At 55.0% G+C, this 26,490-nt stretch overlaps 3 protein-coding genes across 3 annotated transcripts; all 3 read right to left on the reverse strand.

Moving 5' to 3' along the window:
- Positions 1–352: 352 nt before the first annotated feature.
- On the reverse strand, positions 353–2,717 carry Galr3 (galanin receptor 3). Its single transcript, XM_059247800.1, has 2 exons — positions 2,359–2,717; positions 353–1,664 (listed from the first exon to the last, which is right to left on the reverse strand). Exons 1-2 carry the CDS (start codon positions 2,715–2,717, stop codon positions 917–919), a joined length of 1,107 nt encoding a protein of 368 aa, XP_059103783.1. The 3' UTR covers positions 353–916.
- Positions 2,718–7,028: 4,311 nt separating this feature from the next.
- Positions 7,029–15,084, reverse strand: Gcat (glycine C-acetyltransferase). Its single transcript, XM_059247799.1, has 9 exons — positions 14,838–15,084; positions 12,658–12,788; positions 9,512–9,613; positions 9,134–9,280; positions 8,581–8,735; positions 8,410–8,492; positions 8,064–8,235; positions 7,609–7,730; positions 7,029–7,338 (listed from the first exon to the last, which is right to left on the reverse strand). Exons 1-9 carry the CDS (start codon positions 15,022–15,024, stop codon positions 7,187–7,189), a joined length of 1,251 nt encoding a protein of 416 aa, XP_059103782.1. The 5' UTR covers positions 15,025–15,084; the 3' UTR covers positions 7,029–7,186.
- A 403-nt stretch (positions 15,085–15,487) lies between these two features.
- On the reverse strand, positions 15,488–17,410 carry LOC131896527 (histone H1.0). The gene has a single exon (XM_059247199.1). It carries the CDS (start codon positions 17,266–17,268, stop codon positions 16,684–16,686), a length of 585 nt encoding a protein of 194 aa, XP_059103182.1. The 5' UTR covers positions 17,269–17,410; the 3' UTR covers positions 15,488–16,683.
- Positions 17,411–26,490: the final 9,080 nt, after the last annotated feature.

Consider the following 26,490-nt stretch of genomic DNA (forward strand, 5'->3'; position numbering starts at 1 on the left):
TAGACAGCCATGGATTTGGATCTAGCCTCTACCAAGCACTCTCTGATCCTTGATTTGTACGTCTGTAAAATAAGGTTAATCATATCTGCCCTGCCTTAAGCTGTCTCGATAATTAAATATAGCATTCTAGCCAGGCGGTGGTGGCGCTCGCCTTTAATCCCAGCACTCGGGAGGCAGAGCCAGGCGGATCTCTGTGAGTTCGAGGCCAGCCTGGACTACCAAGTGAGTTCTAGGAGAGGCGCAAAGCTACACAGAGAAACTCTGTCTCGAAAAACCAAAGGAAAAAAAAAATATATATATATATATATATATATATATATATATATATATATATATATATATCTCATTCTGTGAGGTACACAGTTAAGAGCTAAGGAAAAACTTGCTATTCCCTGCTTGAACAAGCCAGGGGTCTGCGGTGACGTCCTTCCAGCACTTGGGACATAGAAGCAGGAAGAGTTCAAGGTCATCCATCCTTGGCTACAGTAGGCAGTTCCAGGCCAGCCTAGACTACTTGAATCAGTCTCTACCTCTGTCTCCCTCTCTCAAAACAAAACAAAACAAACAAAAACACTTAGGTCGGGACTTGGGATCAAAAAGGGCCAGTCAGAGGTAGTAGAAGAAAACAGGGCCTGGAAGGTGCGAGCTGGGTGAATGAATGGACTGTTCTCCTGCTAGACTGGCTTTGGATAGGGTCTGAGGCTGCTTGCTTTTGGGGACACTGTGTCTGGTTGGGTGGACCAGTTTTAACCACCCGGCTGTCCCTTGGCCTAGAGCTGCAACTCTGCCTCGGCTCTGCGGTGGAGCCTGGCCAGGCTGCCACGCTCTCTCTAGGCGATCCTCGGTGGCACCGTGCCACCCAGGGAGGAGGACAAACTGACAGCCGGCCGGCCTGCCGAATCCAAGCAGGCAGGGTTTAGTGCGGTCCCCGGGCGGTCAGGGCTAGTCCAGTCTCTCCGCCGCGCAGGCCATCCCCTCTGGGTTCCATGCTCCAACCGCGAGGCCTGGCGTCGCCGGGATAAGCCGCGGGACCCGAAGACGCCGGCCGGACCCGACGGAGGGCGCGATGGGCGCGGTGGTGGCGGTGGCGGCGGCGGCCGCAGGGCCACAGGCGGCGGAAGCGCGCGCGGAAGTGGCGCGAGGCGAGCGAGTAGACGAGCGGGTTGAGGCAGGAGTTGGCGTAGGCGAGGCAGTGCGAGGCCAGGCGGCAGGCGTAGGTGGCCGGGCTGAAGGCGAAGCGGCCGTACCAGAAGCAGAGGATGAGCGCGTGGTGCGGGCCCCAGCAGAGCGCGTAGAGCGCGGCCACCGCCAGCATGGCGCGCCCCGCGCGGCCCGTGGCCCGTCTGCGCGCCTCGGCCGCCGCCGCGCCCGCGGGGCCCACGGCGGCCCACAGGAAGCGCAGCGTGCGCCCGTAGGCCAGGCTCACCACGGCCACCGGCAGCAGGTAGCCCGCGGCGAAGGTGGCCACGTCGAGCGCGCGCCGCCGCGCGTCCTCCCAGGCGGGCACGCAGAGCTCGAGCGCGCCGTAGCGCACCGTGCCGTAGTAGCTGAGGTAGGGCGCCGAGAAGAGCGCCGCCAGCACCCACACCAGCCCCACGGCGGCGCGCGCGTTGCGCGGGGTGCGCAGGGCCCGCGAGCGCAGCGGGTGCCGCACCGCCAGGTACCTGCGGGGGCCGGAGGGGGCGCGCGGTCAGGGGGCGGGGCCGGAGGGGGCGCGGTCAGGGGCGGGGCCGGAGGGGGCGCGCGGTCAGGGGGCGGGGCCTCCCGCGCGCCACCGCCGCCGCCCTCCCCCGGACCTGCCTTCATCTTCCAAACATCCCACCCCCCTGGCCTGGCATCTAGCAAGGGCCCACCCCCCAAAAAGAGAAGTGACTTACCCACGGTCATTGGTTAGGGAGTTTCGAGCCCCGGAAGCAGATGTGAGGGCAATGTGGGCCAGGTGTGGGGACTTAGCATCTGAAGAATGCATTGGGAGTTTCTTGTTTCTTTTTGGGTTTTGGAGACAAGGTTTTTCTGTGTAGCCCTGGCTGCCCTGGAACTCGCTTTGTAGCCCAGGCTGGCCTCGAACTCATAGAGATCCTCCTACCTCTGCCCCTGGAGTGCTGGGATCAAAGATGCGCGCCGGCACACCAGGCCCTGGAGTTTCTTTTGCTGTTGTACATTTTACCCTTCTACCAGGCCTGTGCCGACACTCAGGACACAGAAATGTCCCCTGGAGGTTCACAGTGGAGGTGGAAAGGGCGGGTACCACTGAGGCGTCCCTTTTATGTGCACCAACCTTGGGACCCGCATCTCTCCTCCACTAGCCAATGAGAATCTGTCTCGGTCCCTGTCCGGCCTGCCCGGGGTACAGCTCACCTGTCCACGGAGACGGCGGCTAGAGTGAAGCTGCTGGCGTACATGGTGAGGTAGATGAGCAGGTGCACGGCCTTGCACACAAAAGCCCCGAAGAGCCAGGCATCCAGCGTGTAGATGGCCGCCTGGAAGGGCACGCAGCACAGGATGAAGCAGAGGTCGGCCACCGCCAGGTTGAGGATGAAGAGATCTGTGGTACTGCCGGGCTCCTGCCAGGCGCTTGGGCCGGGCTGCAGCAGCACGGCCAACACCAGCCCGTTGCCCACCATGCCCAGCAGGAAGATGAGGGCAAAGACCACAGGCACCGCCACAGCCCCTATGCCCCCCGGGCTGTCCAGCGAAATGTTCTGGATGTCAGCCATCTTCCTATCAGATGAGCAAGAGAAAACGGGTCCTCAGACCGGAGGCCAGGGCTCCGGGCACTTGACCCAGGGGCCTGGTTCCTCCAGCCTGGATCTGACGAGGTGCCCGGGGCTAGAAGTTCATGAGAGATGGAAGAGGGTAGAGCAAAGCGGGGGTGGGGGGGTGGGGGGGAATCACTGCGTGAGCAAGAACCTGCCACAGTCACTTTGGTGTGTGTGTACGCGCGCGCGTGCACACGTGCGTGCATGCTCTCACGTGAGCGCTACTCCTTGGTTTCCTAGGGAACACCTCTGTAACCTAGAGCCTAGAAGGCCGTTTGGGTTACTCTGGACTTAGGTACGTGAAACAAGAATAAGATGATGTTGTGGGTCGGGGGGCAGCACAAACTCTGGATGTTGGCATATTTTCCTTTTCTACCAGGTCTAAGTTCAGGAGAGACCCTTGTATTTAGGGACATTGTGTGTGTGTGTGTGTGTGTGTGTGTGTGGCCACAGGCGGCACTGGTGACATCCCCGAGTGTTATTGGAGAGTCCATTCTCACACAAGCCCCACAGTGGCAAAGCTATGAAGACCATGGAAGTCACTGCCTCTGCTCTGTGCATAGGGAAACTGAGTCCTAGAGAGGTGACGTGAGAGGCTGATATCACACCCCGAGTGACAGACCTGAGGCTGGAGTGCCCGTCTGAAAGACTGTAACAGGTGGTGCCCCTGAATCCTCGCACACGTCCCAGTGCACGTGTCTGTGTGCACACTGCCCGTTTTCATCCCTGCCCCACCCCACAGTTCCCAACCTGTGGATCCCCTTGCCCTCCAGGACCCCTGGAGCGGTGGGGTCAGGAGGAAGGGAGGCGGGAAGAATGATGATATCTGTCCCTGCGTAGCACCCATCATGCCGCAGGCCCCCAAGCCCGGGATGGGCAACACCCACCTCAGCCTTAGGCACCGGGCCCCTGCATGCTTCCTGGTGAACCGCGAGGCTGGAGCTTCTCGGCTCAGCCGCTGCCCTTGGTGCCTCCCTGCAGGTACGGCTCTGCTTCCTATTTCTCTTCCTTCGTCTTCACGGCCCCTCCTCTCCTCTCAGCTGCCCTCAGCTCTCGGCTGAGTTGGATGCGGGCTCTTGCTACTGCTCCGGAGTGGACTGGCCAACCTCCTCCTCAGACTCTGATTTCCCCGGGGCGGCATGCTCTTCTGCCCGGCTCTTCTTTCCCTGCCTGTCTGCGCTGATGCTGCCTCACTCTCTCTTTCACGGGCAGTAACCCATTGATCATCTCGCTCTATGAGATTGGCTTTGTGGTTAACCCCTCCACGGCCAGGGCTCAGCCCACTTCCTGGCCCCTCCCACCTCCCGTGGCCCTGCCTGTGACTCCTCCCCCTATTTCCTAGCTTCCCTGGCTCCAGGTAAAACTCTGATCTAAGCTCAGAAAGGATTTCTAGTTTGAAATGGAGTTTCCAAGAGTAGAAAACGTGAACCAAAGTGTCTTTGCTGTGGGTTTCAGGTAGGAACCCGTGCTTTGCGTTCTGTGAACCCCCAGAGAGCCATTTCCTTCCCTAAGCTGGTTTCAGGGCCTTCGTTCACTGTAAACCAAGTCTTAGTATAGCCTGAAAGTCATGGGGGGAGCTAGACAAGGTTCTAGAGGTAGAACATGACCTGTGCCTTTCATTCTGTAAGGACTTTGCTATGGCTGAGGTTAGAAGAACAGAGGAGATGTCCGCTCTTAGTTCTTCTGACAGCCTCCTGCCTGGGCAGGAACCAGAGGTTAGGAGATGTTGGTGAATGACTATCTTGATCCCTTAGGGTTGTGTTCTGTGGCCAAACGCTTCTAGGAGTAGAGCAGCTGCTACTTTTGGAGGAAGGGGCACTAGACTTGGCAACCTGGATTGGATCTTGGACAAGTGTATCCAGGGCTGAAGACAGTCTGCTGTGAGTTAGGAAGGGACAAGAGTCTAGAACCTGGAGGTGGAGGGGACATCAGAGAAGAGTGTGTGGGCTCCATGGAGCCAGGCCTGGGAGAGCTGGGAAACTCTTCGAGACCAGTTCCTGTGGGAAGTCTCCAGACAGTTACCAGGGTTTAGGGGGTCTCTCGACCGTCACCAACCCCACATGCAGAGACTCACTGGATTGAAGCTATTAAGGGATCAGCTCTAGAAACTGCAAAGCTGAATTTTGGAACCATTGGAGCCGACGATCTGAAAAGCAGGACCTTGGGATCCCTGGACAGGGCACTGGTAGGACTCTAGACGGGGTGTGAGGTCAATGACGTGGGCAACAACGCAGTAAGACTTCCACAAGTATGGACCCACATATCCATACCCAAGTTCCAGACCCAGATGAATTCCATGACCAGGAAGCCCCCGCTGGCCTGGCCTCCAGACCCCCTCCTTCCCTGCTGGGGTTGGCCTCCAAAATACCAGGGCAAAGGGTTCTGAGCAGCAGCAGGGCTGAGCTGATACAGTGGGGGGCAGGGAGAGGTCACAGAGAGCCTGGGTGTGGGGCAGGAAGGACAGACCATCATGGCTGGAGCCCCAGGGTGTCCTTGCCACCACCTCCTCCCCTGGCTGCTGCCAGCCTCCATTCTGAACCCCATGGGGCCAGATGCAGAGGACAAGGACCATGTGGCCTAGGAGCGGGCCCTGGAGCCCTGGGCTCAGCAAGATGAGGACTTATGGCTGGCCTGCAGCTGGTTCTCCAGTCTTCCAATGCCTTACAGCTTGTCACAGGAGCTCGAAGACCATCAGTATGTGCCCACGCTGGGACATGTGCACCCTAAGGGGCTACTGTGTGTACTGGGCCCCTCCTAGGACCCCTTCTGAAGGGCAGAGTAGCTGCAAGGCGAGGGAACCAAACCTGGATCAGGCGCCAGGCCCCCTGAACCCCATACTGGTTGACAGCATGGAGTGATACCATGGCCAAGTGGCCCAGGAGGTCAGTGCAGCTGCCACAGGGACTGCCTCCTGGAAAACAATGCCAGCAGCATGCACGGGCACTGTGCCACTGGCTGGCAGATCACACTTCCCACAGCCTCACTTAGATGTGCGTGGACCTGGGCCTAGTGTTCTGGCCCTGGCTGGCTATGCCACACACATCACCCAGTGGCTGCTCTCGGCCCCTATGCATGACCTGTCAGCCTGCACAGAACACACACACCAAGCTGCTGGCCCGGCGCTTCACGTTGAATCAACACTCATCAGGAATACCTGGTGGTCTGCAGGCATTCCTGCCTTCGACGTAAGCACAACCGCCTCCTGCCAGGCTGCAACCCTTCCAGCACTACCGGGTTGCCACTGAGGACTCTCAGAACCCCCACTTTAAGAATCTGCAAGGTTAGGTTGGAGCTCTCTCTCTGATTGACCGTCGTCACTCCCAAGACGTCCTGGTGCCTGACAGGTGAGCTGGAGGAGGTATGAGGCCTTGTTTCCTGTTTCTAGTGAAAAAGCAAGCGCCTTTGGTCCTTAGTTCTACTTCAAGCAAATTAAGGAGCTTCCCAAGGCCACCACACTGAATCTGCAGCGGCTCTCAGAAGCCTGGGAGGCTGGGCCTGAGAGAGGAGACCTCCCCTATCCTCCCACAGTGCCAGATCAGCCATGTGGGAAGGGAGGCTGACACCTACGGTAATGGAGTAGGTGGTGTTTGTGAGTGGGGAAGACAAAGGACAAGGCCTTGGCGGCAGCAAACCACCCCTTCTGGCCTCGCCCGAGGGCTGCCCAACAGCCTGGTCCAAGGCCCCCAGCTCAAGGAGGCGGGGCAGGCAGCGGCGGGAGCCCGAGTTCGCTGCGCCCTCTGGCGGCTGACCATCAGACTACATAGGCTTTGGACCCAGAGTCAGAGAGGTGTGGCTCCCGCTGGAACAGCAGCTCTGTAAAATGGGGGAAACTGGGACATGCACAGGGGCCTAAGGCCATGGAATTGGGGACGAAGAGCTCTAGAAAACAAAGGTAGATGTCCTTCAGTGGCGACCCGCTTTCTTCTCTTTGGGGCCTGAATCCTCTGCCCTCTCCCAAACACAGGTCCAGGAAACCTCAACTGGCAGCTGTGTTTTGTCCTTCAGATGGGCACAGGAGACAAGCCACCACGGTTAGACTGAGGGAAGGGTCCACAGGGCCGGTTCTCAGCTGCCCTCCACAGCAGCACAGACCCCGGCTGTACCAAATGATAACTCCCAGACACAGGATTTCAAAACTCAATGTGGGGAAAGGAGTCACCTCACGCAGGGGACTGCCCTCAGGGACCCAGTCCCTGCCTGATTATCAGTTAGCCATAGGACTGGGCCTACTCAGAAAGAATAAAGCAGACCAAAGTGTCATAAGCCAATTTTCACACTGTTGTTTCTCCGACTAAAAGTACAGGCCCATTTTCAATCAGGTTCTAGAAGTCTGGGTTGGGTTAGGGCCTCTAGTCTGGACTGACCAGAGGACCCCTTTGTCACTACGGCAGTAGAGGACACTGGCTCTGCCGGTCCCTACCCAGAGCTTAGGGCAGAGCTCCATGCAGCCGCCCCACCTCCACGAAGGCCTCCACACAGCGGTCAATGTCCTCCTCACTGTGTACGGCTGAGATCTGGACCCGGATCCGAGCCTTGCCCTTGGGGACCACAGGGTAGCTGAATCCGATGACAAAGATGCCTGAGAAGATAGGGAAGGCACACAGAGGCAGACAGGCTTTGGGACCGTGACCTATAAGGGCCTGCTGTTCCAAAGTCCACCCACAGTGAGCAAGGGAGCTGCTGAGCTAACAGACATGGAGCTGCCTCGTAGTCTAGAGTTTGTTAAGTCTGGACAGATGGTTGACCTAAGAGGTGGTGTGGGCAGGAGGAGCAGGACATGGGTCTGGGGAGGCTCTGCAGTCTACTGGTGTTCTTTTCTCCGAGGACACTCTGCCCCCAGCCCTCTTACCTTTCTTTAACATGTCATCCGCCATTTGAGAAGACAACCGGGCATCACCCAACATCACGGGGCAGATGGGGTGGTCGGCTCCTGAGACAGTGAAGCCAGCAGCTGCCATCTTACTGCGGAACCTGGGGACACAGCTGAGTGTCACGGGTAGCAGAAGGTCGTGGAGGCAGGAGAAGAGGCCCAGGATCTATGCCACCTAAGAGAGGAAGTAATGAGGACAGAGGTACAGACCCCAGGAGCAGGTGAGGCACAGGCAGGGCAGACGGAGGCAGGACGGACGGACGGACGGACGGACGGACGGAGGGAGGTGGGAGAGCAGGAGTGGCAAGGACACGGGAGATGGAAGGAGGTGACAGATGCTGTGACAGAGAGGGATGGGAAGGCGGGCGAGAGGAGGCAGAAAGATGCATGACTACCATCTCTCCCATTCTGCTCCGCCCCTGTGGGCACCATACCTCCGGGTCTTGGCAGCCATAGACTGAACGATGGTGTTACTCCCCATGAGCAGGTCCAGGGCCTTAGATGCACAGCCAACAACGGCGGGGGGCAGGCTATTGGAGAAGAGGTAGGGCCGAGACCGCTGCCGTAGCAGGGATACCAGAGGCTCAGGCCCTGTGGTATAGCCCCCTAAAGACAGAAAATAATGCAAGAGGAGCCAGTCAGGGGCCAGGAACTGCCCCAGACCCCTCCTGTCGTCCATACTGCCCTCCCCTCCATTTGCCCTCCCCGCCTTCTCTACCCGACACAAGGCAGGCCCTGCATGGAGGGAAGGAGACCCCACAGAGAGGATTCCGTAGGCACCTGATGCTCCGCCAAGCGCCTTCCCCAGAGTGGAGTTGATGATGGTGACGTGGTCCATCACACCTAGCAGCTCATCTGTGCCTCTGCAAAGGAAGCAACCGCTCTTGCCCCTGGCCTCCCGACTTCCCATCCACCTTCAGAAGCCCCCACCCAGGCCGCAAATGTTCCCACCGTCCAGTGGGCCCAAGAAAGCCGGTGGCGTGGCATTCATCCACAAAGACCAGGGCCCCATATTGAGCAGCGAGGCGGCAGATCTCCTGCAGAGGAGCAATGTCGCCATCCATGGAGAAGGCTCCATCTGTGGCCACCAGGCGCAGCCGGTGCTTCTGCGGGACAGACAAGAGCATGTGATAAGTAGCAGGACCAAACCACCTGCTCTTTAACTGTAGCCTGAGCCTTGTCCAACTCTTCCGAGCTCAGCCGCCTTAGTCCTGGCACCGGGAAAGGGATTAGACCTCCCCGTCCTGACTCAGACCTCAAGAGGGCATGCGGGAGCAGGGACAGGTCCTAGTCACACATCATCCACCCACCTGCTGCTCAAAGGTGCTTGCTGATCTCAGGCCATGTGGAACTATAGAATACAGTCTTGGACACAAGGGATGAGGAAGTTGAAATGACTCCCTCGGCCTTTCAGGCTATTTGTGAAGGGGGAGCCTTCCCCAAGCCTATTTCCTTGAGTAGGGGAATACAGGCCTTTCTCTGGAGCCCCAGGGCCTCACCTCACCTGAGCCTCTTGTAGCTTAGCTTCTAGGTCAGCCATGTCCAGGTGGCGGTAACGGTACTTATGGGCCTTGCACAGCCGGATGCCGTCGATGATGGAGGCATGGTTCAGCTCATCAGACAGGACCGCGTCCTCGGGGGTCAGCAGAGCCTATGGGGAAGCGTTTGTATACAGCCACTCAGGAGTTCCCCTTCCCTCTTAACTTCCCCCAAGGCAAAACTCTACCTCTACCCTGGGTGCCTAGGGCCGGGTGAAATCTGCAGGTCGGTACCAGGCCCCCTCACCCCTGCCTTCCGGCTTACACAAGTTGCTCTGTGGCACTGACACTCTGCCAGGCTCTCCCAGCTGCCCACCTCCAAGTCATCCACAGCCTCTACACACCTCAAATAGGCCGGCGTTGGCATCAAAACAGCTGGGGTAGAGGATGGCATCCTCACGCTGGTGGAAATGGGCTATCTTGGCTTCTAGATTCTTATGGATGCTCTAAAGGATACAGGCAGGCGATGGTCAGTGTCTGCGGGCTTGGTGGGACAAGTCCTGGAGGAGAGGCTTAGGTGACCACCAACAGACCCGGTGCAGAAGGCCTTGGAGCCTCAGCCACACCCTTCCTGTGGCACCACACAGGGGACTCCGAGAGTCTGGGACTGGGGCAGCTGCTCCCACCGTGGAGGATGAGGCCCAGCAGGTCTCGATTCCTGAGTGGACCTTTGTTTGCAGTGGGGGACTGTCTGGTGTGTGGATTCTGAGTGACGCTGGGGACAGAAGCTATGTCTTTACATCAGACTGTCTTTTTCTCCAAGGCAAAGAAGAGGGTCACATTAAGTAAGCCTATGCTTATTAGGGGCTCTACTTCTTAGCTGTTTGGTCTGACTCAAGAGTTTTATTAGAAAATAAATGCAGGAGGCTGGAGAGATGGCTCAGTGGTTAAGAGCACTGGCTGCTCTTCCAGAGGATCCAGGTTCAATCCCAGCACCCACATGGCAGCTCACTACTGTCTGTAACTCAATTTCCAGGGGATCTAGCATCCTCACACAGACAGTCACGTAGGCAGAACACCAATGTACATAAAATAAAACAAATAAACTGTTTTTTAAAAAAAGAAAATAAATGCATGAAAACTGAGTGCGAGCCAGGCAGTGGTGGTACATGCCTTTGATCCCAGCACTCAGGAGGCAGAGACAGGCGGATCTCTATGAGTTCCAGGCCAGCCTGGTCTACAGAGCCAGGACAGCCGAGGTTACACAAAGAAACCCTGTGTCAAAAAAAGAAAAAGAAAAAAAAAAAAAAAGAAAAGAAAACTGAGTGTGTTATGATCCCAGTACTCAGGAGGCAGAGGCAGGCATATCTCTGAGTTCAAGGCCAGCCTGGTGTAGAGACTGAGTTTCAGGATAGCCAGAGCTACACAGAGAAATCTGTCTCAAAACAAACCAAAAAAACAAAAATGAGAAAGAGAGAGAGAGAAGAGACAGGGGTTCTTGCCTGTGTTCACTTCACACTTGCTTTCACCAAGGACAGTTATAAAATTGATGTTTTTTTCAAACGTTGACTGAGACAAGACCTCCCAGCCCTGGGTAGCCGGAAACTCTATCTTAGAGAGATCTGCCTGCCTCTGCCTTCAGCATGTGCCACCATGCTTAGCCTAGGAGAATGGATGGACCGTTACCTCATGTACCTGGGTTCAAGTCCCACATGAGAAGCTTTGTGCTTTTGGGTAAGTAATTAGTCTCTTTGGGCTTTGGTGGCCGAGTGTCAATATCATGGGTAAGAACAGCACTGATTGCCTGGGACTGTTAAGGGAATGAATGGATTAGTAGCTGTGGTGTTTGTTACCTGTGTGACACCTGGAACACAGCAGGCACTATGTAAGTTTTGGGTTTTTTTTGTTTTTTGTTTTTTGTTTTTTCGAGACAGGGTTTCTCTGTGTAGCTTTGCGCCTTTCCTGGAACTCACTTGGTAGCCCAGGCTGGCCTCAAACTCACAGAGATCCACCTGGCTCTGCCTCCCGAGTGCTGGGATTAAAGGCGTGCGCCACCACCGCCCGGCCAAGTTTTGTTTTTGAAGCAAACTTGTTTATTAAGAAAACAAAAAAGGTTACTATTTTTAAAATGAATGCTTTGCTCTTCATTTGTTTTTGCTTTTTTTTTTTTTTAAAGATTTATTTATTATGTATGCAGTGTTCTGCCTGCATGCCAGAAGAGGGTGCCATATCTCATTACAGATGGTTGGAAGTCACCATGTGGTTGCTGGGAATTGAACTCAGGACCTTTGTAAGAACAGCCAGTGCTCTTAACCACTGAGCCATCTCTCCAGCCCTGTTTTTGCTTTTTGAGACAGGGTTTCTCATAGCCCTGGCCATCCTGGACCTCACTCTGTAGACCTGACTGACCTCCAAACTCCGAAATTGGCCTGCCTCTGCATTTTGAGGGCTGGGATTAATGATACCTCTGCTCAGCTAGCTTTTTACTCTTTTAAAAAAAAATTATGTGTCTGTGTGTGCACGTGTGTGGAGGTCACGGGGCAGCTTCCGGGTGTCAGTTCTCTCTTCTACTGTGGCTTCTGGGGATGGAACTCAGGTTGGCAGGCTCACACAGCTGGTGCCTTTACCTGCAGTCATCTTGCTGGCACAAGGATGGATTTGATGTCGGTTTAGGAGTGGGCATGAGGGAAGAAGGGCACTCTGGAGAATGGCAGTGCATACCCAGTGATGGGCACGGACTTCATGAGATGGTCATCAGCCTCATGTTTACATGAACTTATTTTATACCTTTAACAAATCAGTTACTATTTATATGTAGACCAGAGGCTGTTCTAATATTTTGTCTAATATTATTATAAATATCAATGTGAATTAATATTTATGCTGTGGACCACAGACCATTCTAAAGCAGTTTGACATGTATTAACTACCACCTGTAGCAAGCCTACCAAGTATTTCGATCCTCATTGTATCAATGAAGAGATGGTGAGGAAGGTCAGGCTTGGTGGTACATGCTTTTAATCTAAAAGCAATGGGGAGGCAGAGGCAGGTGGATCTCTGTGATTTTGAGGCCAGCCTGGTCTACATAGGAAGTTCCAGGCCAGCTAGAGCTATATATTGAGACCCTATCTTAAAACAAAACAGTAAAATGGGGAGGTTAAGATACCATCTTCAGCAGCACAGCCTGTGTGTGGCATCCTGGAGACCGTGCCGAGACAGACACCTCTAAAGCCTCCATATCTGCAGCTCTGCCCTTTGCCCCTTTCCTGCAACATGGCAGGTATTCTGTCCCACAGGTGAGAAGTGGAAGCCTGGGTGTCAAGTTTCTGTCCCAGGCTTCTCAGAAGAGGCCCGCCCAGCCTTGCAGCACCACAGCTCTGAGGCTGACAAGGGGCCCTGCATCCTGGGATTAGCTGAGCTGGCTGAACCAGCCCTGTTGACTAGAAGCAGACAGCTGGGGCCAGTGCCCCCCAACACCTGCTGCATACCTGGGCCCCACAGATGATGCTCCTACAGCTAGGACAAGTGCTCCCCAACACCTGCTGCATACCTGGGTCCCACAGATGAAGCGCGTTGAACTGAGGCCAGCTCCAAACTCTTCCAGAGCCTGCACACCTGCCTGGATCACCTCAGGGTGGCTGCTCAGGCCCAGGTAGTTATTGGCACAGAAGTTGAGGATTTCTGAGGTGGAGAAGACCAACAACACGGTTCAGAAGAGCAAGGAAGGGCCTGCAAGGACCATGGTGTCAGGCCCTGCGACGGGGACCGGAGGAAGTCAACTTGGATTTGCCCTTGAGAGGCAAACAGCTGCACAGGTGATCCAGTCTGGGGAGAGGCCAGAGGCTTCGAGTCCACTGCCACAGTGCAGGGGGGTTAGGAGAGGTTTGTCCCTCTCTGCCTTGAAGGGTGAGAAGTGTAAACCTGGCTATGAATAACATCCCATCTGAGAGGATCCCAGACCTTCCTCACGGGTTCTGAGGCCCAAACCGTCGCCATCTTGGTTTGACTTTTCTTGATTGTGAAGAGGCCTAGCTCCTCCAGCTCCAGAGCTCACTCATCCGCTGCCCACAGAGTTGTATCTCCAGAGGGGTGTCTCAGAGACCTCAGTTATCAATCTCAAAAAGGTACTATAGTTGGCCCAAGGAAACTGAGGCCTGAGGAAGGGATGGCTCATGCATGACCTGGGACCAACACAAAGAGTCTAAGAGCTTGGTTCTCTAAATATCCCATCGTGTGTGTGTGTGTGTGTGTGTGTGTGTGTGTGTTGGGAATTGAACCCACAGCCTTAGGTGTGCTGGGCAAGCACTCTGCCCTGAACCTGTTGATTAGATCTCTCTGAAATCACTTGGAAAGAGCAGTTTGGTCTGGCTGCAGGTTTTGTTAGGAGATGGAAGTCCATTCTACAGTCTTCTTTAGAAGACGTGCAGGGGGTGCTGGAGAGATGGCTCAGAGGTTAAGAGCACTGACTGCTCTTCCGGAGGTCCTGAGTTCAATTCCCAGCAACCACATGGTGGCTCACAACCATCTGTAATGAGATCTGGTGCCCTCTTCTGGCCTGCAGATATACATGCAGGCAGAACATTGTATACATAATAAATAAATAAATTAAAAAAAAAAAAGAAGACATGCAGGGACACAGGTGCTTCTGTAGACCTAATCTCCTTGTTTGTTTAAACTTTAGCCTCTCTGGTGGAAGCTGGTCTTCTACCTCACACCCTGTGACACTGGAGCTGGCCAATGGGGGGTCTGGGGACATCTAGTTCCATTTCAGCTTCTTCCGGTCCTTTTTTTTTTTTTTTTTTTTTTTTTTTTTTTTTTTTTTTTTTTTTTTTTTTTGGTTTTCTGAGACAGGGTTTCTCTGTGTAGCCCTGGATGTCCTGGAGCCCTAGCTCTGTAGACTAGGCTGGCCTTGAACTCACAGAGATCCACCTGCCTCTGCCTCCTGAGTGCTGGGATTAAAGACATGCTTCCTTTCAATGAGAGTTGGTCTCTCGAGCCTGGAGGTGGTGGTGCATGCCTTTAATCCCAGCACTTGGGAGACAGAGGCAGACAGATCTCTGTGAGTTCCAGGACAGCCTGGTCTACAGAATGAGTTCCAGGACAGCCAGGGCTACACAAGTGAAACCCTGTCTCGGGTAGTGGGGGGACGGGGAGTGGGGGGGGGGGGTGGGAACCTGGTAGCATATGCCTTTAATCCCAGTACTGGGGAGGGAAAGGCCAGCCTTGTCTACAGAGCGGATCCCAGGACAGCCAAGGCTCTACAGAGAAACCCTGTTCGAAAATCCAAGAAAGAAAGAAAAAAAAATTGGTCTCTCTTGCAGATGTCATAAGGAATAAAGGTATAGCAACTGGTAACTTGTACAAACTGGGCTCAATGAATGAATGAGGGTTTTCGTGCACTCTTTCTGGAAGCAGGGCGTAGGAGGCCATGCAGCTGGATATCGCTCTCTTTTTCTCACAGGGTTGGGTCTCCTTGCAGCACAACCCTGGGCGCCCAAAAAGTGCTGACGGGTAAATCACCTCCCTCCGTCGAAACAGGTTTAAACAGGTAGAGTTTACACTAGGAAGCCATAGTGTGTGCTCAAGATAGCTGCTGGAAGGAGACCAGCAGCTATCCACGAATGTACCTCCCCCACACCCACCCTGGGGCCTCCGTTCACACGCAAGCCCAGGAAGGGCTCTTGGCCACCTGGCCAGACACAACGACTCCCAGGAGGGAGGGGAAGTTACCTCCGGAGATACCGTCCACGCGGATGCACGGTCCCTGGCGGGACGTGATCACCCGCTCACTCTTCCAGGTGCCAGCCCCGCGGATCCCTTCCAGCTCGCCCTCCACGACGCCGCGCAGCTGCGCCAGCGCTGAGTGCGCGCGGCGGCTGGGTGACAGCGTCGCGCGCCACGCGCTGCTGACCCACATCGCGCCCACCGGGTGAAGTGCGCCTGCCAGCCGGCTGCCTAGCGCTCCCTGTCACGTGGCGTGGGCAGGGCCCCGACCGCCAATCAGAGCAACAGGAGCTCACTTTCAAGAGGCTGCCGAGGAGGTCCCGCCCGCAGGCGGGGCCTGACGCGGTCGGCCGGCGACAAAAGTGGATCGATTTGTAAGTCGAGACCCGGGAGGTCCGCGCGGGGGAAGCCGCTTCAGGGCCTTCCCTCCCCAGGCCCAGACCCTGCCTATATACCCACCTTTCCCGAGGAGGCCCAGACCCTGCCTATATACCCACCTCTCCCGAGGACCCGCCACTGGGTCGAGCCGACCTGCATCCTGCCCTTCCAGCCTGAGGGTTCCGGGCTCTCTCCAAAGCTTCGCTTTTTTCCGGCGCTAACGTGGCCCATCCGATTGCTCCTCTCCTCCAGTCGAGGAAAAACGCAACAGATTTTTTTTTCCTTTTCCAGTTTTATTATTTTAAAGTTTAAAATTACAACCACAGCAAATTTTTCCCGGCACGGATAACACTTGTTTAAAAAGGGGGAAGGGCGCGAGTGCGCGAGTTTCCTATTTTATTAAAATAAGAGAAAGACAACTGTACAGGTTTTTTCTCCCAGCTCCCGAAGTGAGACTAACACTAGTCTTAGATACGGATATATACATATACACACATGCACACAAACCTGGCTCTCTAAAGCTACCTAGCAAATCCAAATCAACTGTACTATGTCTTACAGTCCACTCCCTGCCTTCCCCCCTCCTCGGCTACTTAGAAACGATTCAAAAAGTAAGAGGTTGGAGGGGTTTTAAGTGGCAGCTGGGTAGAACTGAAGCGGCACCAAGCAAAGCCACGTCCTATACAGGAAGGAAAAGAAAGGGAAAAAAAAAAAAAAAAAAAAAAAGAACAAAGTCCTCCTAGGACACACTCCATCCATCGTGTGGAAAAAACCCAAGTTTCCATAGGCACACTGAGGCACTTGGCTGACTCCACCCCTCTCCAAGTCCACTCCCATTTACAAGAGACTGCTGAACGGACCCCTCCTTCCCCAATGGCTAGATCCTGATGGTGAGAAGCTGGACCCCTTTCCCCTCCCAGACAATGGGGAGGCATAGGGCATAAACGAAGAGGAATCCCAGGTCCCCGACTGCTCACCGCTGGTGGCGGCGGCCCAGGGAGCTCTCTTCCTCCCTGGCCAGCTAGGTGGGGTGGTGCCACCCTCTGCTCCCCACCAAAGGTTTTGAAGCTCTCACAAGGGATGGACGGACGAGCAACTTAAGAAAGCCTTAAAAAGACAAATTTTAGTTCCTGGGCCCCCTCCTCTAGCCAGAACTTCGCCAGTTCCATTTGCCTTCACAGTAAACAACCCACCCCACGAAACCCGCCCCCCCAACCCCGTAAGAAGGTTAATAATATCAAATCAAGAAACAAGTACATCTTCATCATGACAAAGATGTGGCTGTCCTTGCACAGTGGGCTAAGGGAAAGGGAATCATTCCACAAGGTCTGTCTGAGGAATCCAAACTCGGTCCTTCTTGTAAAAAGTCAGATTAGAACGGGCAAGGGGTTGCAGGTGAGACCAAGAGAGAAATGTATTTACAGAAGAACACACAGGAGGGAGGAAGGAGTGTCCAGGAGCAGAGTCTTCGCCGTCACTTCTTCTTGCTGGCCCTCTTGGCGCTGGACTTGGCTTTGGGCTTCACAGGTTTGGCCTTCTTGGGTTTGGATGTCTTGACTGGCTTGGCTTTGACCACCTTGGGCTTTTTGGCTTTCTTGGGCGTGGCAGCCGGCTTCTTCTTGGCCTTCTTGACAGGGGTGGCTTTGGGTTTCTTGCTGGGGGCTTTGGCGGCTGCCTTCTTGGGCTTGGCTGCCTTCTTTGGCGTGGCCACTTTCTTGACTTCCTTCTTGGCCTTCTTGAAAGCCACCGACCTCTTGGGCTCATCGCCCTTGGCCAGCCTGAAGGACCCCGAGGCACCCACCCCTTTGGTTTGCTTGAGGACCCCGGTGGTCACCAGGCGCCTGATGGACAACTTGATCTGGGAGTCGGCGTTCTCACCCACCTTGTAGTGGCTCTTGATGTACTTTTGGATGGACTGGCGCGAGGAGCCGGCGCGGTTCTTCTCTGCCTGGATGGCAGCCACGATCATGTCCGAATACTTGGGGTGGTCGGTGGACTTCTTGGAGGCCTTGGCCCGCTTGGGCTTCGCCGCAGGGGTGGACGTGGAGTTCTCGGTCATGGTGGCCGGCCTGCTCCGGCTGGGCACAACCGGACTCGGGATCCGCTCTCCGGCTCGAGACTGGCAGGCCGGACCGAAGTGCGGCTGCGGGGGTCGCGGGGGGCCGCGGGGCTCCGGTCCTCCCCGGCGCGGGTCGCAGGCGGGCTCGCGGGCTGCCCTGCGCGGCCCAGCCCCCACGGCTCGGTCGCTGGTCCGGCGCCTGCCGCTGCCTCCGCCTCCTCCGCCTCCTCCTCCTCCTCCTCGGCCTCCCTTTTCCCAGCTCTGCGTCTGGCGCTCGGGCGGCGCATCCGGGTATTTAGCGGCGGCGGGCGGACCGCGGTGAGGACTGGGCTGCTGGCTGCCTGCTCCCGGCCCGGAATGGCGCCGCGCCGCCGCCATCTGTGTTTCTTCCGCCGAGCAAACCCGACCTTTGCCGGCGGCCCGGGGCCTCCCGCTGCCCGCTGTCTCTCGGGGTCCCTGCCCGGCTCCCTAGGCTTCCCCGCTGGGGAATCCAGCGCCCCGGCCGCCGTCCCTCGCGCCCGCCACGAGCCCCAAACTGCGTCGAGGAGCACTGGGGCGCCGGCACATTTCCCCTTTGCGGGGGGCTGGCGCTGCGGGGCCCGGGAGCCCCGGGGCTTGAGACCCCTCGTAGGAAAGCTCCCCCCTGGGACTACCAGGGCCCCCACTCCCGGCCGGCTGCGGGGTCCCCCAACCTGGCGGAGCGGCTCAGAAGCGGCCCCAACTAACACACGCGGCCCCGAGCTGGGCGACTCCCAGCCGGGCCGAGTCGGGACAAGGGGGGAGGGGTCGTCTCCCCGGGGTCCGATCACCTCTTGGGGGTCACCCGGCCGCAGGCCCCCCAGCACCCCTAACCCCTTTCTGCCCCCGGGGCCCTCAAGGAAACTTTCCCTGGAAGAGTTGGAAGGGCACTTTGAAACTTTGTCCCTTCCCCCTCTTGAGTCGCCTCTCCCCTCCACACTCTGCACCGAGCCCCCAGATCTCTGCATGGAGATTCCTGCCTGAGCCCGGGCCCCCCCAAATATCCCGGGGTCCCTGGGAGATGGGAACTGGTTTCCTGAGTGGCCTGCTCTCCTCAAAGACACCCCCACGTCTTCTATATATCCGAGCCTAAGAGTTCATGTATATATATGCCTTTCTAAATTGGGAGTTTTGGGGGTGTGCAAAGCAGGACCACGAGGCCCACCCCGGGGGTGAAGCTCCCCTCTCCCGCTGGCCTCTTGAAAGTGGGGTGTGCCTGGTGGGGGTTCAGTACCCATCATTGGTGCTGTCCCACAGGCGCTGACCAGAGACTGTCCTGGGGACCCCTGGGATGAGCAGAGGCTCTGTGTGCTTTAGAGATTTAGAAAGATGGGGCGAGGGAGGGAGTCCTCGTTTTCTCTGGTCGTGACTTAGGTTCAGGAGGTATGCAGTCGAGCAGGGAGCCGGGGTCCCGACCACAGCCATTTTGCTGGGAAGATGCCTTGCCTTTGTTATAAAATGTATCCATCTTTCCCGCCCTGCTTGGCACAAGTCCACGAAGTGAGCAAGGGGCGCCACCAGTCTGTAGTGCAACCTGGGGCTGTTGGGAGTCCTAGGGTCCGAGTTAGAGGCTCCCAGAGAGCCCAGGACCTCTGTCTGCAGCCTACCTCCTATTCAAAATGCCAGGTCCGCTTGGCAGGGGCTCTACAGTAGGGTTCTGGTGGTCTCGCCTACCTACCTGGGCTCGGCCCCTGGAACCCGGTGGTTTTATTAGCCAAAAGGCATGTAGCTGTTTAAATAGTAACCTGGGAGTGGGTGATGGTAGCTGATGAAGATGAAGGAACCTCTGCTAAGGCCTGGGGCTGTTTGTCACGCAGGAAGGAGGCTAAGATGGTGGAGCTTTGAACTTGGGGGAAGTGTGGAGTGAGCTACTGGGCTTGGGAGTCCCAGAGACGAGGGCAAATTAGTGAGCCTCCCCCCACCTCAACACCATAGGTTAACCCAAATGATTGGAGGACGGGAGGGGAGGAACCACGACCTGTGCCTTCACCGCAGGCCAGGCATATCTAGGTGAAGGGACCGCGGCCAAAGGCCAGGTTAGATCAAAAGGTCGTCTTTAATTCTGATGGTGTCAGTGACCCTGAAGTTTCCTAATTTGAAAACATATTCTGCTGGGTTTGTTTGGGTTATAATCGATCCTCTGGGTTTCCACTAAGATCTTTACCCAAATGCACTTACCTCTGAGATACTGTACCACCTCCCCCAATACAACCCAAATGTATCGGATGACCCCGTGTTGAAGTGTTTTATTCTCATAGCCTGTTACAGTTTACAAGGTGCTCCCCACCAGTTCCTTGGTCCTTCCTGGGAGGGTGACCCACACCCACATTTACCTGGAGGCCTTGGAGCTTGGAAGGAGAGGAAAGAGGCATTGTGTTGTGAGGCTCAGCTTCCACAGACCCCAGACCTTCATTTAGTCTTGCAGTTCTAACGTCTTTACCACCACTCCCATCCCAGAACATTGGGACCGGGTGGGGGCACCTCCCGCTGAGACACAAGATCAACAGCTCCACCCCGCCATCGTTTTGGGGAATTAAGGGAACAAAGAGAATTTTCTGGGAGATGCCGGGGTGGGGGTGGGTGGGGGGGGTGTCACGATGAGAGAGGAGCTGCCCCCAGGCTGGCATTGCCTAGCCTCGCCTCCGGGACACTGCAGGACCAGGATGCCGAGTGCCTCCCGCCTGGCCCACACAGTCTCCTCCCAGGTGGCTCTCTGGTGCCGGCTTCTGTCCGGCAGACATTCCTACCCACTTCCCCACCCCACCCCCACCCCCTCACCCCCTGCGCCGACCGGCGCTGGATTTAGCAGGAGGCCCTTTAAAAACCCCAGAGCTGCAGCGCTGTGGGCAACCTTCCTGGGAAATGTAGTCTCTGTGTGCAGTCTCCCTGCTACCCGGGCAGCTTCTCCGCGGGCCAAAAAAAGGGGACTCTGCTGCCTCTGGGGTTAGTGTGGCAGAGAAATGAAACCCTGAGTGGAAAATCCTGTACATCGAAGTAGAGTGGGAATCACGTTCTTTGGGGGGAAGGGGTTTAGTGAGACTGTAACGTCTACGAGTTACACGCAGGAGCCCTGAAATGCTTGGCGATTCTACAAGGGTGGTGGGCTGTCCGGCCATTGTCCTTTCCCTCCACCTTCCCGTAAGACCCCTGGCTCATCCTGAGCTCAAGATTCCTAATGCGCTGAGCATGTGTCGGGCACTGGGAATAAAGCCATGCGCAGAAAAGACAAGCCTGCCTGTGTGGGGCTGAAATTGTAGTGGAAAACGCACAAGGAAAGAAAATGAACAGTTACAATTAAATCGCTGGTGGGCATAGTGGTGCCCACCTGTAATCCCAGCACAGGGGAGACTGAGGCAGGAGGATTGTGGAGAGACTGAGGTCAGCCTGGGCTACATAGATCCTGTTCGCCCCCCCCCCCCCATCACCAAAAAAGAAAATGTTATACATGTTGGGAATTGATGATTATGGACAAGCAGAGGTTCTCAGAGCGACCTGGCTGGCGTTCGCCACCAGTGCCCAGCAAGTGTGATTTTTTTTTTTAAAGCAGCCAACATCTAGGCAAATATTTGAAGGAGGCAAGGAAAGGAGCTGTTCCTATTACAAGAGGAGGAGTCTTCAGAAGAAACAGCTGGCATCAAGGACGTGTGGCAGCGATGTGCAGGGTGGCTGAAACAAGGACATAAGTGAGTTTAAAGGACGTGAGGAGGGGCTGAGGAAGGAGGAACACCTAGTGTAGGGTTTTGTGTGCGCAGCTAGGGACTTTGGTTTTCACTGGGTGAAGTGGGAGCCGCTGCAGAGACGTGAGAGGCAGGACAGGGCGGCAGGTATCCAGATGGACGGAGGGAGTGGACAGCAGCAGAGGCAGCAGCAGGGTTGGGGGCTGTGAGAAGGTGGAAGCTGACATAAGATACCATCAAAGAGACCCAGGAAGGGCCAAGATGAGCAGGGAGAACATGGGCGGGGGGGGGGGGGGGGGGTGCGGGGGGGGGGAGAGGGGGGGGGGCAATGAGAAAGGAGAGTGTCACAGAGGAAAAGAGGCCAATCATATCAGATGCCACCAACCAGGGTAGCAAGGACATAGTCCACCCTGTTGGGTGGCTGCTGCCCTCCAGGAGATGGAAGTTGTGGCCAAGGGTCCCCAGAGTCTCGGAACCTCTGTGGGGTCAAAGTTCAGTCTCTAACATCCACCTATCTGTCCTTCCTAGATAAGAAGCAGGGCCTTGGTGGGGGTAATGTGGGGACAGGAGGGTCTGAGGAAAAGACAGCTCAGAGGAAGAAGAGACCTGGGCTTTGAGGACCAGAGTGAGGCTTACATAGAACCACGGGGGGGCATCTCTACCTCGAGGGACAGCTTGGGCAGGGCCTGGTGGTGGGAAAGTGGGGGACTGTGGAAAGCAGGGGGCCTGAAAAGGCAGGAGACCCTGAGGAGATCCAGCAGAAGAGGGAACAGGATACAAGGAGAGGCGTGTGGGTGGCATGGTGGCAGTAGTTTTGTAGGGATCTCTGGCTGCTGTGAGGGATAGAGCTGCCGCAATGTCCCAGCAAGCGGGGTGGGGGGTGGGGGGTGGAGGTGGGGGTGGGGAAGAAGAGTCACGTCGGAGGGCAAAGTGGTAAGTGTGTGAGGGGAGGGAGGGAAGCCCGGCAGGTTCCCAGGGGTTACACAGTATCAGGATGTGGACTACGGGGGAGGGGGCACGCTGGAGAGGTCCTGAAGGAGGAATCCCGTTAGACCCCAAGGCAAGGCTCCTCAGGGAAGCCTGCAGTGGCCAAAACTGCAAAGGTCTGCAGAAAAGTGAGCCCTCCCCAGAAGTGTGGACCCAGCAAGGACACCAGGGGACACAGCTCCAATCTCAGGAGAGGATAAAGCAGAGGAGTCCATCCAAGAGGACAAGATTGCCCCTTGCTGCCTAGCCTCGACCCCCTCATTGGAAAAGCCCACCCTCAGCCTGGCCCATCCAGCACCTCATCTAGCCTCTCTCTGCCTTGCGGTGGGTGTCTTCGCTGGTTCTCACTGGGGTTGGTTTTGCATCCCCAAGGAGTATTTGACAGTGCTTGAAACAGAGATGAAGTAATTGCCCCCAAACCACACAGCTGCACTCCCAGGCCAGGCTGGCTGGACATCTAACCGTCCATCTGTCTTGCCCCCCCCTCAGAGGGTATGATGCTCTGGTGGGTATTGCTATTGTGGCTCTGAACGAACAGAACAGGACCATGGGAGGGCGTGACAGATGACAGGGAAGGCCATGTACCTGGTTTGAGAACGTTAAAAGAGGATGTGGGTCGAAAGGTGAGCTGGCCGGGGCATATGGGGCTTTAAGTCATGGTAAAGGGCTTAGAGTTTGTTCACAGTGCAGTGAGAACATGGTGCAGGGAGAATTTAAAACAGAGTCGTTAAGCTTCATAAAATAATACAATTATTTTGAGGGAAAAATGTTAAAGTATGACATACAAAATTATGACATACACTGTCCACAGACAAAATAGATCACATTTGTACAGTTCTTAAACTAACATGAAGCCAGACAGCCGTGTCCTGTCTCTGTAGTTAAAGTAAGAAACATGGCAGTGGGGGAGAGAATACACAGCAAGTCCAGGACAGCCGAGGCTGCATAGAGAGACTATGTTTCAATTGCTGCCCCCGCCCCCATAAATGCCCAAGGACCTGAGTTCAAGCCCTAGAACCCACTGTGGGAGGAGAGAACCAATTCCAAAAAGTTGCCTTCTAAAAGCGGTCCTCTGACATCCACACACACGTTCCTCAGCACGAACACCTCCCTATGGGTATATTACACACAATAACGAAAAAAAAAAAAAAACATGGCAGGTCTCTCCCCACACACCCCTGCCTGTGCTCACCACCAGGGATATAAATAGCTGTTTGGTTTTTCCTTCTGGCTTAACCACATGCCAGGAGCTAATCCTATGCAATAATTACTTTTTCTTCTTTACTTTGGGGCCAAGCAAAAACAATCTGGCCATGGCTTTCTTTTCTGTTTGTTTTGTTTTTTTTTTTTTTTGAGACTGGGACTTGTTTTTCGAGACAGGGTTTCTCTGTGTAGTCCTAGCTGTCCTGGAACTCTCTCTGTAGACCAGGCTGGCCTCGAACTCACAGAAGTCTGCCAGCCTCTGCCTCCAGAGTGCTAGGATTAAGGTGTGTGCAGCCGCCCCGGCTTGGCCTTGAGTTTTAAATGTAGCCTAAAATGATCTTGGCCTTCTCACCTTCAAGCTTCCACATCCTAGGATTACAGGTATGCACCATCACACCTGCCTCATGCAGTGCTAGGGCTTGACCTCAGGACTTCATGCACACTAGGCAAGCACAAAGCCCTCTTTTTATGATGAATTTCTTAGTGGGGCTTCTTTTAGTCAATATTATTGTTCTTACATTAATGTTCTTTTTGTTTGTTGGTTGGTTGGTTGGTTGGTTGGTTGGTTTTTTGAGTCAGGGTTTCTCTGTGTAATAGCTCTGACTATCCTGGAACTGGCTTTGTAGACCAGGCTGCCTTTGAACTCACAGAGATCCACACGCTTCTGCCTGGGATCAAAGGTATATGCCACCAAGCCCAGCTCATTAATGTTCTCTTGTCTTTGTTGAACTGGAGTTAGAGGCTGTTGTGAGCCTCCCTGGGAGGACTGGAATTAGAGGCTGTTGTGAGCCTCCCTGGGAGGACTGGAATTAGAGGCTGTTGTGAGCCTCCCTTGGAGGACTGGAATTAGAGGCTGTTGTGAGCCTCCATGGGAGGACTGGAATTAGAGGCTGTTGTGAGCCTCCCTTGGAGGACTGGAATTAGAGGCTGTTGTGAGCCTCCATGGGAGGACTGGAATTAGAGGCTGTTGTGAGCCTCCATGGGAGGCCGGAAACTAAATTGGGGTTCTTCTCAAGAGCAGTGAGTGAGCTCTCTCTCCAGCCTCAAATCAAGAGAGAAGAGAGTGGGGAAGAGATAAAGAAAGAGAAACAGGGGGCTCAGGAGGTGTCGTCAAGCTCTTACATACAAGCATGAGGATCTGAGTTCGAATCCCCAAAACCCACGTAAAGCTACATGAAATAGTGTGTCTGTAACCCCAGCACGTCTATGATGAGATTGGAGACAGAGACAGGAGAACCCTCAGCCGCTCCTGGGCCAGCCAGCCGGGCATAGGAAGTGATGAGCTGATGAGCAACCAGAGTCTCTGACTCAAACGAGATAGAAGGTGAGAACCAACCCCCATAAGTGTCTCACCTTACACACTCCTATTCACACACACACACACACACACACACACACACAAAACAAAACAAAACAAGAGAGAGAATGGACCCGTGACGTGGCTCAGCAGGTAAAGATACTTGCCTGATGACCAGAGTTCAAGCCCTGGAGTCCACATGGATGACGACGATGATGACGACGATGACAATGATGACGATGACAATGACGACGATGACAATGATGACAATGACAATGATGATGACAATGACGACGATGACAATGATGACGACGACGATGACAATGACGACGATGACAATGATGACAATGATGACGACGATGACAATGATGACGACGATGACAATGACGACGATGACAATGACGACGATGACAATGATGACGACGATGACAATGACGACGATGACAATGACGACGATGACAATGACGATGATGACAATGACAATGACTACCACAAGCTCTCCTCAGGCTGTCACATCAGACTATGGAACATGTGCTCCCCGCTACACACACATAAATAAATAAATAAATGAAATTTTTTGTTTTGTTTTTTGAAACAGGGTTTCGCTGTGTAACTGTCCTAGCTGTCCTGGAACTCAATTTGTAGACCAGGCTGGCCTTGAACTCACAGAAATTCACCGGCTTTGCCTCCCAAGTGCTGTGCCACCCCCCCAATAACAAATAAAATTTTTAAAAAGAAAGAAGCTGAAACATACAATAAACACCACAAAATATAGACTAGTCACGCTCTCATTCATTAACTGCCATGCCAGGGTCCTTTGGACCTTGCAAGGGAGGGCTCCCGAGGCTTCAGTCTGGACAATCTCCCAGTGAATCAGATCCAGAATGTGCTGTGCTCTACTCCAAGAAGAGCCCTCCATTTATGTTCCTGCTGCTGATGGTGGAATGGACCCCACACAGGTCCTGTAACTGTCTTTTTCTTTGGGGGAGGCAAAGTTAAAGACGGAAGCAAGTCCCTTAACACTGTCACCAGGTGGGTTCCGTGTCCCCCCAAGGATCCTCAAACAGGAGAGCAGAGAGGTTTATCTCAAGAGAGACCTTCCACCTGAGTGGGAATAGGAGGCAGGCAGCTGGGGGAGCTGGGCAAGGTGACAGAAACAGAAAGCCTTCTCCACTGGAGCCTCTAGAAGGGACAGGTCCCAGCCGGCCCGATAATCTTAGACCATTTCAGATTCTGACATCCAGACAGATCGAGCGATACGTTTGTGTATGTGAGGTTAAGATGGGGTCCTATGAGAAGGAAAGAAAAAAACAAAAAAAGCTGGGCGTGGTGGCGCAGACCTTTGATCCCAGCACTCCAGAGGCAGCAGGTGGGTCTCAAACAAACAAAACAACATCGAGGAAGACAGGGTCGTGTGCACTCCGAGCCGGCCTCAAAACTGCTGTGTAGCCACAGACGGCCTTGCGTGTCTGCAGTGTTCCAGAGTGAGGCAGCTTCGAGGCTTATTTGGGGGGACAAATCCACAATCAGGCTGGCCTGGGGGTGGAAAAGGAGGAATGGGGAAGACTCCCTGCTTTCAGGAGCAGGAGATGGGATGACTAGCCAGGGAGTCTGACTCCAGACCCTTCCTCTGGCAAGCTTTCCCTTTCGGAGCCCGCTGGGGTGGTAGAATTCCTAGACCCTTCTCAGCTTTCAGCCTCACTCTGGGGAAGCTTTCAGCCTCACCCACTTCTCCTCGGTTAGGACATCAGTTGTCATCCCATGTGGATTAAGAGTCAACGGACAGAAAGACAGACACACACTCGGAAGTCATGACAGTGCAGGAGACAGTTCCGTGGCTCAATTTGAACTGATCTAATTGGACCAGGCCAGAACTCATTTTCTCGGTTCACCTTGGAAAGCATCCCCGAGGCAAAGGCTGAGGTCCTGACCCTTCGGGGTCATCTTTCCATCTCGCACACCTTCCTTTCGAGGGTCCAGGCTCTGCCTAGGAAGGAAAGGAGGTTGCCGTGCAGATGAGAGCGCAGCCTCGGGCGGGCG

The sequence above is a fragment of the Peromyscus eremicus genome, chromosome 20 (genome assembly GCF_949786415.1).
Source record: "Peromyscus eremicus chromosome 20, PerEre_H2_v1, whole genome shotgun sequence".
Taxonomy (NCBI): Eukaryota; Metazoa; Chordata; class Mammalia; order Rodentia; family Cricetidae; genus Peromyscus; species Peromyscus eremicus.

Coding starts and splice junctions, on each gene's coding strand:
- Galr3 (XM_059247800.1), bottom strand. CDS start 2,717: ATGGCTGACATCCAGAACATTTCGCTGGACAGCCCGGGGGGCATAGGG. Junction 1,665..2,358: donor GCCGCCGTCTCCGTGGACAG/GTGAGCTGTACC, acceptor CGGCCCCCGCAG/GTACCTGGCGGTGCGGCACC.
- LOC131896527 (XM_059247199.1), bottom strand. CDS start 17,268: ATGACCGAGAACTCCACGTCCACCCCTGCGGCGAAGCCCAAGCGGGCC.
- Gcat (XM_059247799.1), bottom strand. CDS start 15,024: ATGTGGGTCAGCAGCGCGTGGCGCGCGACGCTGTCACCCAGCCGCCGC. Junction 9,281..9,511: donor CCAACGCCGGCCTATTTGAG/GTGTGTAGAGGC, acceptor GCTTCCCCATAG/GCTCTGCTGACCCCCGAGGA. Junction 7,339..7,608: donor GGATGACATGTTAAAGAAAG/GTAAGAGGGCTG, acceptor CTATCTTCTCAG/GCATCTTTGTCATCGGATTC.